We start from the raw sequence: 12,558 nt of genomic DNA on the forward strand, positions 1-12,558 counted from the left end.
TTTTAATTTTGGCAGTTCCGGTCCTCCATACAGGGGGAAAGTTTTTTCTTTCAGCATTGCTCAATAAGAACATAATTTAGGAGGCGCACTGGAGATGCAGGTTCTTTTGTTTTGTTTTTCTACATTTTTGAGTTCTTTTAAGAATGAAATAAACTGATAAAACAGGTAGTTTTAGAATTATATTTGAGGGCAGAAGGTACTTATAGGGGCCCAACAGCACGTTAGTATGGCTATAACATTGATTTTTCTGTGGTCATCTGATTTCTCAGTGACATCTTGCAAATGAAGTAAAATGGAAATGTTAGATGTGAAAATGTGTTCATATCTTCTATTAATTCTACATTGACAATGACAGTAACATGTTGTTATTTTTATTATCAGCCATAAGTAAAAAAAAAAAACAAGGTTGATTTTAAAAGATTAAAAGTATCAATACTGATTAGAATTGCACTGCGTTGAAATGAGTAATGTGTTTTTAATGGATGTGGATTTCAGTGTGCTTTCTGTAATGTCAGTGGTAGTTAAATAGACAAGTGCCTTCATGACAGCTTAACAAGTTAACTCTGACTTTCGGGTAGGAACTTTCTCGCAGGTATCCAGATAAAAATGTGAGATATGTGTAGCCTTATGGCGGATTTCCAAAGAAAGCGTTCCACATTTAGTTTCAAATACAATGGCGTAGTGCTCTAGAGGAATGAAGATAACACCTATAGGTAACATAACACAGCCTTGTTAACCCGTTTAGCTTGATCCAGCTAGAAGACGCGCTGCAGAGAGCCTGTGCGAGCTTTCTGTTTAATAACAGATGAGATATTATTCCGGCTAGGCCTTAATCATAGTGACAGTGATATAGTTTGGCCCTCGTGCTGCTCTCATAACCTGCGCGGGCCACTAGGTTGAAATGATGTAACGATTCTTCAGATGACCAAATAAGGAAACTGACACACGAAAGTGGAATTTGTTCTGGTTCGTTTTGTGGTTTAATGAGAAGAGAGCTGGAGTGGTGTCATGCTCTGTCATGTATTTTCGGACACACAGATACACCCGCTCGTGTGTGTGTGTGTGTGTGTGTCTGTGTGTGCGTGTGTGTGAGAAGTAGTGCGCGAGCTACTGTAGTTTCTTGAGGAAAAAGAAAAGAGGAAGCAGTTCCGCCCTAGAAGCTGAAGCCTGGAGGCCGAGAAAACAGCCGAGAGAGGAGAAAAGAAGCCAGCGAGCAACACAGCCCCGCTCCGAAGCCGAAGACTACAGCACAAACACCGTGGGGTTGGCGCCTTTTACTTGTTGCTTCGGCAGATGGACAGTTAAAGTCCAGCGGGACTGTGGTTGTCAGGTCTGGTTGTGTTGAAAACGCCTTTGTAGAGAATGAGCTTCACGTAAAAGAAGTTTCAGTTCGAAGCTGCGGCGATTAAACCGTCCATGCGGGTGTCTTATGCTAACAATAACGTTAACAGGCGGGTCTACTCGAGGACTGGATTTTTGATTTTGTCGTGGTTTGGTTGTCTTTGGCTGCTGTTGGTGAACGGTGGGACTCGGGCCCTAGAAGGTTTCTGATCAGGACAAATCCCAGTTCCAAACCAGTATGAGTGGAGAAGAGGAAAGATTCAAATTGGTGGTGGTGGGAGGAGGAGGGGTGGGGAAGAGCGCCCTGACCATCCAGTTCATCCAGGTACTGATTCTCTTCAAAATCTGCAGCTTACCTACTTTATCACACACACACACACACACACACACACACACACACACACACACACACACACACACACACAGCATGTAGGTTAGGACATACAGGATATTCTGTTAAATGTAATATTTCTATGAAATTATGATGTTGTTGGAAATACTGTTATTGAGGGTAATAAGTTGTAATGACTTTTCAGGTTGTGAAACATCTCTCTAGCTGGTGAGTCATTAATAGTCAAGTTATTAGTCAGAGGTTTCTCACTTGCTCAATCTCATTGGAGGAACAAAAAGTAAATAACAGGGCTGATCAAGTCTGGAATAGTGGGCTACATGTGAATAGGTTATTAATAAATAGGTTATTAATAGGCCTATATTCCGGTCCAGATTCTCTTCAGCTCCTTTCCAGAAGGTAAGTGGTCAAACTGTTTATTGCAGAGGTCGTCCTGATGAACCAAAGAGCTAAATTGGCAAAGCAAAGTGAGGGGCATTTTTCAAACCTGGCAACCCAGATTTTTTTTGTATACATTATCCCTACCTCTGAGGTGGTCATAAAGTCAAAATATAGGTCCATTTCTCGACCACCCAGTAAGTTATTCATATTCCTTTAGTCCATATGTTTTTTTTTTTACAGGTAATATTAATACTGGTTTAAATTTTTAAAATTATTGTATTTCCCATCTTTGCTGAGCAACAGTTTTGTGTGAGAGGAATTAAAGCCTGTCCCATATCAAGGTATGTCCCAAATAAGCCTGTTGAGTTCAGTGATTTAAGTTTATGTAATATAACAAGAAGCCCATGTTTTCTTTACGGTATAATCACCTGAGAAAAAGGAATGAGCTGTTTAGGGAGCGGCTCCTCATTTATGGAGACCGCCATGTTCACTGCCATGGTTCTACAGTAGCCCAGAATGGACAAACCGAACGCTGGCTCTAGATAGGGGCCATTTGCGTTTTCATATAAGTCGACATAGTTAGGAGCATATCTGTGATAAGCAGTATCAGAAAACACTGGTTTGTAATGTGAAACTGCTTTATTCAGTGCTTTTACCGGTTTAAATCACTGGGTCTGTTTATTTTTGAGAGGAAGAGATCTCTGTGGATAATTCAGCTCCTGCTAAAAACCTACTGAACAATGAACACTGGAGGAATTCTAACCAGGATAAGTTTCAGCTGCTTGCAATCTCCAATTCACCACTAGACACCACCAAATCCCCTTAAATCTTACACACTGAACCTTTAAATCTTTGCATGATTTTCCAAACTTCATGTCAGTGTGTTAGATGTTTAAACATCTCACACTGTCTTTCTCAGCAACATTGGTTTCCATTTCCATCCTATACATGAAAATTAACCAGAAACTTGCTTACAGAAGCTCATTATGAACATCATGTCTACAAAAGTTATGTTGCATGGTTGTGGCTACACAGTGACAGTCTGGATATGCAGACATGATGTTCATTGTGATGGATTATTTAACTGTGCCTCTGAACATTTGTGTGGTTGTTTAGAGGTCAAAGTGCTCACCTGTCATTGATTAGCACTTGAAAGTTAAAAAAATATCACAGAAAGAACAGGAAACTGATCTTTTTCTCTAGCTACATGCAAGATAAGTCAAAGCATCAGCTATACAGGCAACAGCCACATTCAAAATTCAATAACAGTACTCAGAGGTGGAAAAAGTACTGAAAAATTCTACTCAAGCAAAAGTACCTTTACTTTGGTGAAATTCTACTTAAGTATAAGTAAAGCTACCCATCTAAAAATCTACTCAAGTAAAATTAAAAAGTAGTTAGTTTAAAATGTACTTAAAGTAGAAGTTACATAGTTACTTCCAACAACAACTTGATGGGGGTCACTCCTATGCAGTGCAAAAATGGTCCAGGGGTCATAAATCCAATCCGAAAACTGGTTATTTTTCTATGATGAACCATAGAATTCAATTCAATATAGGGCTGCACAATATCATTAGAGCATCACCAACACAATGTGTTCTTGTGCAATAGTCACATTGTGAGACTCACAGTATAAGTTCATCATATCAATATAATATTAGTCAAACATGTGTCAAATAAGTATGGCATATTGCCTTAGGTTAGGTTAGAACCTAACCTAACCTAAGGCAATATGCCATACTTATTTTGCTGGTTAATACTTTAGGTTATGAAGTTCTCAATTTCCATAACAGTTTGATTGTAAAATGTATATTTCATGCAAGTACAGCCTTTCCAAATCCCAAATGATGACTTCTTTCCAAATAGAGCTATTCAAGATATTGCAATACACTGTATATTGCAATACATATCGCAGTATACAAAATCATCGCATTGTCAGTTTTGTGTAATATTGCACAGCCCTCATTCATTTTGACACACAACTGTTAGACTGATGATACACAGAACAACTTTTTGAGCAATGTTGTTGGGCATTATTCTCAGAGATGCAAACAGGTGTATGGTCAAAAAAGAGAGAGCTTGTCGAAGCGAAATTCTGAATATTAAAATACACTAACACTAATTTGGAAGAATACTGTGTATTCCAAAACAGAACAAATCCATTGAGCAACAGTGTTTCCCCTATATGCAACTAGCAGCGGTGGTGCTCCGCTGCTGAAATATGACCGTTGCTGCTGATTTATTTTTAATTTTTTTTTTGCTCTTTAGAAACCACCGTTATATTATTTGGTGCTACGGACGCTTCATATCCAGGTCAATTCACACACTTGTGAATAAGAGGAGAGGGCCTCGTCTTATCTCTTCGTAAACTAAAGTTCTATTATTTTGAGCAACAGACGCTTCATATAACAACACAACAATATACTATTTATAGTGTTATACGGTGAAACGTTTCACTTTATAACGTGATGACTTATATTGTTTACACGACGGCATGTCATTTCTGTCACTACATGGTCACACCTTTACAATCCTCCTCTGCTCTCTGTATCGCACACGGCGGAGTTCGGCCCCGATGCGTACACACACACACAGACACGTGCGCACACACACACACACGGACACAGTTGAGCACACAAGAGTGCGGCTCGGGCTGCATTTTTCTGACCGACAATTATAAACGGCACTGTGCACACAGGGTTTTCTTTCATTTCGTTCCTTTCTTTGTTCATTTCAACTGCTGCGTCTGCTTGTGCTTCTGCCGAAGCACTCCCACCCTCCTCCATCTCTCTCTCTCCAGTAACTCACCGGCACTGGCCGCTTTTTCTGGGTCAATTCCACGCAAGATTTCCGAGATTCACCCTTTTGGTTTCCATTTCCACTTTTTTTTTTTTTTTCTTTACTTAGTAACGGATGTGATTTCAAATGTGGCAAAGTACAATACTTCAGTCAAAATTTACTTAAGTAAAAGTAAAATTACAGATTTCAAAAACTGCCCCCCCTTGAAGATCAAGTTAATTTTATTTAATTTTATTTTCCATATAGTGCCAGATCACAACAGAAGTCATTTAAGGTTACCTTTCCTATAGAACAGGTCTATACCTTGTCCTTTTATTAAACAAACTAAATAGCCATATGTTATTCATCTTATTTACACGATGGCATGTCATTTCTGTCTCTACATGGTTGTGCGTTTACAATTCTCCTCTGCTCTCTGTGCCCCAATGCACACACAGAGTCCAAACCTGACCGAAGACCGACGCAGTTTGTTACTTGACATAGTTATTGTTATGGACAGTGTGTAAATGACCATCAAAAGGCTGCTGTTACGCACAGTGGGTCAAGCCCGAACCTAACCAGAGCAAGAGTTTTTGATTTGTTATCCGACCCTGACCGGTCAGTTCGAGGACTGTTTCAGTATTTTTTTATGTTTTGGTGGTTGATGACCACCACATTACAGCTCAATAATAACATGCTAATAGTGGGGTGTATAATTGTTTGATAATAAAGAGGTAATAACTAAATAATACCATGTATAACTCGACAGAGAATCTCACCTTTATTTTTGTTATTTTCAGAAGAGAGACTTTTTACACATACTTGCATTAAAAAATGGTTTTGAGTTTCAGTTCTAATAATAAAACGTTTGTTCAGCCATTAATAAATCTGGCTTTCCCTTCCTTTAAGGATCATTGTGACTGATAATAGTAATTATTCTTTGATACAGTGATACCACAATATTTTCTGAGATGGTTATCGTACTGTGAAAATCTCGTACTGTTGCAACCCTAGAAGTAATATACACTGCTCAAAAAATTAAGGGAACACTTAAATCATACATCACATCTTGATGAATGAATTATTCAAGTTGAAAATCTTTACTGATGTACATTGTATAATTTGTTGAGAACAAAATGATGTAACAACGCTCAATGGAAACTAAAATTATCAAGCCACCAGGGCATCAGTGAGCTCCTGGACAGTCTGTAGTGGTACTTGGTGGCATCAGATGCAACAGTACTTAATGTCCCATTGGTGCTCAACTGGATTTAGGTCAGAGGAACAATAGAGCCAGTCAATGGCATCAGTGCCTTCGTCATCCAGGAACTGCCTACACCCTCTGGCCACATGAGGCCAAGCATGTCCTGCACCAGGAGGAACCCAGGGCACACTGCATCAGCGTAAGGTCTGACAATTGCTCTGAGAATTTCATCCTGGCACCTAACAGCAGTCAGGGTACCGTTGGCTATGACATGGAGATCTGTGGGACCCTCCAAGGATATGCCTTCCCAGACCATCACTGACCCACCGCTAACCCGGTCATGCTGGATGATGTTACAGGCAGCATTACATTCACCACCAGACTCTTTCACACCTGTCACATGTGCTCAGTGTGACCCTGCTCTCATCTGTGAAGAGAACGGGGCGCCAATGGCAGACCCGCCAATTCTGGGGTTGTCTTGTGAATGCCAATCAAGCTGCGCGGTGCTGGGCTGAGAGCACAGGTCCCACTAGAGGATGCTGGGCCCTCATGTCACCCTCATGGAGTCCATTTCTGACAGTTTGGTAAGAAACTTGCACACCAGTAGCCTGGTGGAGGTCATTTTGTAGGGCTCTGGCAGTACTCCTCTTGTTCCTCCTCACACAAAGGAGCAGATACTGGTCCTGCTATTGGATTGATGCCCTTCCATGGCCCTGTCCAGCTCTCCTCGTGTAATGGCCGGTCTCCTGGTATCACCTCCATGCTGTTGAGACTGTGCTGGGAGACACAGCAAACCTTCTTGTGACTGCACGTATGGATGTGCCATCCTGGAGGAGCTGGACTATCTGTGCAAACTGATTGGGCTGCAAGTACTGCCAGTATTGACAAGGACCTTAGCAGAACACAAAACTAGAGAGGAATCAGATCTGATCGTCTTCCCTCTCTTGGACACCATCTGACCACACTTATCTAGTCTGAATGGCATTCTGATGTCATTGCTGTAGATCCTGCCCTTGGCACTTTGTAACTCCATTGTGCAGTGGTGCAGTGGATAGTAGGGGTATAAATCACCAGCTTCATCACGATACGATGTTATATCGATTTGTTTGTATGACGATACGATGTTTGCCGATATCACAAAGTCTGTCACGATATGATTTTGATTTGATTCGATTCAGGAGCCTGTGATTGATATGACGCAATATCAAATGCCCATCTAACACAATCATTTACATCAACTCACAAAAACAACTAGAATATGATTTGACCATTTTATTTCTGAGCTCTGTTTGTTGTTTGAGCGGAGGCGCGCTTGCCCAGAAATGGTGACACAGACGTGCTATGTGAATTTCAAAATAAATGTGTATCTTTAAGATGACGATATGGATCGATGTTTTCATTTTGCATCGATATAATCGGATTGTTAATCAATGAATTGATGTATCGATGTGGATCGATGTATCGTTACACCCCTAGTGGATAGCACTGTCGCCTCTCTGGAAGGGGGTTACAGGTCCGAACTTGCTGGCCGGCTGGGCCCCTTCTGTATGGAGTTTGCATGTTCTCACCGTGTCAGCGTGGGTTTTCTCCAGCTTCCTCACACAGTCCAGAGACATGCACGTTAGGTTAATTGGTGATTCTACTTTGCCTGTAGGTGTGAATGTGAGCATGAATCTTTGTCTGTCTCTATGTGTCAGCCCTGTGATAGTCTGGCAACCTGTCCAGGGTGTACGCCGCCTCTTGCATAATACCAGCAGGGATAGGCTCCAGCCGCCCTACAACCCTGTACCTGTATAAGCAGTTAAATGAATGAGTGGACAAAATCAGTTTTTATTCGTAGAGTCTACAAGGATTCTGAAATACCTACAGAGCAGCAATCAGTGTTGTTAAACCACCATCTGAGTTTTGACAGGTCTTTAGAGATTAGAGAATACATTCTTAGCTCTGTGACATGAATCTGATGATAGAACAAGAGAGGCACAAACTGAGACACCAGACACAATAAATGTCACGTGACCCATGTCTGTCAGGAGTTTTATGTCATTATAACATATCTTATTTTGTTGTTTGAGCATTTAATTTTATGTCATAAAAACATAAATTATTGAGTAGATATTTTACAACATTTTATGTTAATTTCATTAAACTATTGAAATACACTGTGGTGAGCTTTGGTTTCTCAATTGCTAGAATAAGGCAAGGAGACGAACTCTGAACCAGGAAGTGCTCTTTATATCACCTCAGTACAGTTTTATGTTAGACACTCTAATACCCAAACCAGCGGGAGGTCACTAACTGTGTATACTATTTAACTCATGGTGCAAAATATCTTTTACCACATTAACTGTAACCCATTAGCACCATTGTAAAAAAAAACAAAAAAAACTTTAAAGCAACAAAATGGAGTTTTTGAGCCCTCAAAATATAAATCCAAGATCATTGTGATGGTACATCAACTCACAATAGGTTGGATGACACCTCCGTCATTGCTTGAGAGCGTCTGTTTCACTTGCAATGAGATTTTGATGGTATGATAACCGTGGGCAAAAATACCACGGTAACCGGTATTACTGCGGTAATAATAATAATAATCATCATAATAAAACAGGCGTTGTCCTATTTTCGTGCTCTAGTCTTTAAAACGGTAGGCTAATATTCATTTGACCGTTCATGAGTAACAGCACGTACCAGGCATCTCCTGTCAGTGCAACGCATCATCACACCAGTTGTTTAAATGTGTAGGCTAATATAGACGCGTTTCCAGCCAACTCCAGGATCTCAGCGGTCAGATACTCCAGCACAGCCACCAGGTAGACGGAGGCGCCGGCACCGACACGCTCCGCATAGTTTCCTTTGCGCAGCAGCCTGTGAACACGGCCGACTGGTTACTGGAGCCCAGGACGGGAGGAGCAGGTCTTTGCCTTGGCTCTGGCTTTTCCTCACTGGGCTTTAAGTTGTTTCTTTGTCAGTGTAAATGTTGGGTTTCGAAGCATCCATATATTGTACTTTCTCTGCATGTAACCCCTCTTGCTGGGGTTACTTGTATATTAGCATTCCAACAGTTCCATATTCTCTGCTCTCGTCCATCTATGTCTTGTTCCAGTAGCCCATTTTTACTATTCTATGGGGTTGGGAAAATGTATTTTAAAAGATCACAGTCTTGACTTTTAAAACTTGTAATGGGCCAACCTCAGTGATTGATTTTTTTCTTGAATAGCATACATGATGGGTGTCAGAGGTAAGACCTGACAAAGCCGATGTCTAACGGAGTTTACAAAAAATTATATATTTAGTATTTTCACAGCAGTCATAGTGAGAAGCTGTTTTATTTTTAATGCTAATCAAAATACTCATTTTTAAACCATAATTCTTATTTGGTTTGGATTTTGAAGGCCTACAGAGTTGACCTATTATGGTTGAGGCACACCTGATAACAATATTAGTTGATGAATTTATCATAAAATAGAAAGCTGACCAAAGCTTGAGCATCATTCACACCTTTTTGAAAACAGGAAGAAAAAGTGAGACAGGAGTCCTTGTGATATAGCTAACTCCTTTCTGACAGAGTTGACAAAAATCTGCAACTCATATTTAAAGGGCCAACATCTTCATAAAAAATATGTTTTAAGACAAAGATGATTGCAGTACATTTTTACACCATTGTTATTAGTATGTACTCTTAATTTTACCATTTTGAAGGCTTCTAACACAAAGTCTGATTGTTTGATGTTTTGAATTCTTGTCTAGGACGAGCTGTTTTCTGACACAAGGCAAGTTTAGAAAAAAAAATCTAAATATTTTGTAAATCATATTTTTTCATGCCTATAAATCCTTTGAAAGTAACACTTCACCCCAGAAACTGAATTAGTGTGTTGATAAGTTAAAATTGTAAGGTTTTTTTTGGTAGGACATGATTTGCCCCAAATCTCAAGAAAAAAGGGTGATTTAATTTTTAAAATTGTAGTACTTGAGTAAATGTACTTAGTTACGTCCTATCTCCAGTTACAGGAACGTATTTGGAAACAAGGCTATCCTTAGCAAGGCCTATAGGAACAGCGCTGGGCTTTGAAGCAAATTTTACTTATTGGTCAAAAGTGGAACTACACCATCCTTGTCTGTAACGTGAGCTCATTGGGCCCAAAAAACAGAAGTTCGGTGTTCGGCTGGCAGAAGGTAGTCGCTTCATGGGCCCGCAATGCAGAAGATACAGGTAATTTCAAACCGCAAAAATAGAGCTTTTTTGGCTCTGGCACTGAGCGGCTTTCATAGGAATGAATAAGGGCCTGCCTTCAGTATTGTATCCAGTTCTCGTAATACATCCATGATCCTTACTGGAATATTCATGTGTCGCACTGCTGAAGGCACGTACACTGGGTTTTACTTAGTCATTAGCAGTAACAACAGACAGACAGACAGAAGATGAAGCCAGGTATTTGTTGGGAGAATTGCAAGACAAGCTATTATAGAGATTTAGCAGCCTGTTGACAGCAGGCAAACAGCTGCAGTATGAAGTGTACCCACAGAAGTGCTTTGTTATTAACACTGAGTGTGTCCCACAGTCCTACTTTGTGTCAGACTACGACCCCACCATCGAAGACTCCTACACCAAGATCTGCACAGTGGATGGAAAGGAGACCCGGCTGGACAGTAAGGCTTCATCACACTGGATATGAATTCACACTTCACACTGTTTGTCAGAGTGTGTGAAAGGCTTTGTTTGAAAGCAGAGGGTGTGTTGCACTGTGATGTGATATGACACAGGCAGAGTGTTTGCTCTCTGGATCTTTCATTCCCTTGTTAGGACTTGTACTTGGCCTGTGTTACTCCATGGAGTCAGGCTGTAGTGTGTTAGGTCACACTGCTGTTTCACCACGCACACAGTAATACATGAATCATCAGAGAGCTGCTGTTTGTATGACTGTCTGGCTGCTCTTTATGTGCTTCCATGTTTGTTTGTTTACAGCTCTGTAGATTTGACTCCAGTTTTACAATCGCCTGTATCTCTCTCTATTCCTTCACAAACATCACCTTACATCACATGAGACAGTTTGGAGAAATCTAAGCTTCTAGGCTGAACAGAAGTAGTAGGAATTCACTTAAATGCTATACTGTATGTGTACATAGATGTTGCAGTGTGTGCTGTGGGTGGTGTCAAGGGTAGGACCAGCATATTATGACAAATGCTCTGTCTAGTCATTGGCTCTGTCAGAGACCTCAACAGGAACATGTCATTCCTTAGCTCCAGTCTGTGACTCATGTAGCATTTTTATTTTATTTTCAATTTTGTTGACAATCACAATCGGTGATAAACAAGAATACAGAGGAGCATCTCCAACATGTGTGGTTTTTCTTCTCAGTTCTTTCCAATTAGTCCAGTTAATTGTTGGTATCACTTTCCATGTAGGTGGTCCATTTCCTCCAGTTTCTGTCAAATATATGTCCCTTGAGTTTTAGTTGCTAAGTCAACTTTTCCATTGAGTGAATATCCAGGATGATCTCAAACCATTGCTCCTTGTTCGGTATTTCCACTTTATACCAGTTCCTAGTTATAGCCTTTTTGCTGGCAGTAAGTAAAATTTTAACCAGATACCTGTCTTCTTTTTGCACAGCATCGTCAATTTTTCCCAGGTACATGACAACACAGTTATTTGGGATATCATGATCCAATATGTCATTAATAGTTGTATTTACAATATTCCAAAAAGGTTTTAATTTACAGCAGCACCAGAAGACATGTGTATGGTTGCCCTCTTGGTTACCACAGAGCCTCCAGCATGGTTGTTGGGTCTTTAATTGTCTGCTCTTGATCTGAGGTGTTATGAAGAACCTAGTGAGGTTCTTCCAACCATATTCCCTCCATGTCTGTGAGCTGGTGGTAGTGCATTGTGTCATGCACATTTTGTACCAATCATCCTCCAAAATGTCAATATCTAACTCTGATTCCCATTTGCTTTCGAGGTATAGTGTTGAGTTTTCTCTATTATCCTGGAGGGCTTTATAAAGGCTGAGATGACCCTAGATTTACCCTGATGATATGCATCCACTATAATTTGGATAATGCCATTCAATTCAGTTTTAGAATCAATTCTAATCTCTTCCATAACGTAATCTCGAATTTGTAAATATCTGAAAAAATCTTGTTTTTCTAATCCAAATTTCTCTTTTAATTCTTGAAAACTCATACACTTCCCCTGTTTAAAAATGGTGCAGAGAGCATTAATTCCTTTCTCTGTCCATTGTTTAAACCTTAAGTCATTCAAAAGACCCTTCATGATGGACACGAACAAGGACACATGTACCCGGCCCGGAGGGTTACCGGGGCCCCGCCCTGGAGCCAGGCCTGGGGTTGGGGCCCGTGGGCGAGCGCCTGGTGGTCGGGCCTTCGCCCATGGGGTCCGGCCGGGCCCAGCCCGAACCGGCTACATGGGCTCGTCCCCCTGTAGGCCCACCACCCACAGAGGGATCCAGAAGGGTTCGGTGCAATGTGGATTGGGCAGCAGACCAA

General features: G+C 40.8%; 1 protein-coding gene across 1 annotated transcript in view; it reads left to right on the forward strand.

Moving 5' to 3' along the window:
- Positions 1 to 936: 936 nt before the first annotated feature.
- rras (RAS related) overlaps positions 937 to 12,558 on the forward strand; it is a 53,966-nt gene continuing 42,344 nt past the window's right edge. The window contains exons 1-2 of the mRNA XM_050070319.1: positions 937 to 1,666; positions 10,613 to 10,700. Coding sequence (XP_049926276.1) covers positions 1,580 to 1,666; positions 10,613 to 10,700 — 175 coding nt within the window. The 5' untranslated portion in view covers positions 937 to 1,579. The remainder of the gene's footprint in view (positions 1,667 to 10,612; positions 10,701 to 12,558) is intronic.

The sequence above is a fragment of the Epinephelus moara genome, chromosome 18, assembly GCF_006386435.1.
Source record: "Epinephelus moara isolate mb chromosome 18, YSFRI_EMoa_1.0, whole genome shotgun sequence".
Taxonomy (NCBI): Eukaryota; Metazoa; Chordata; class Actinopteri; order Perciformes; family Serranidae; genus Epinephelus; species Epinephelus moara.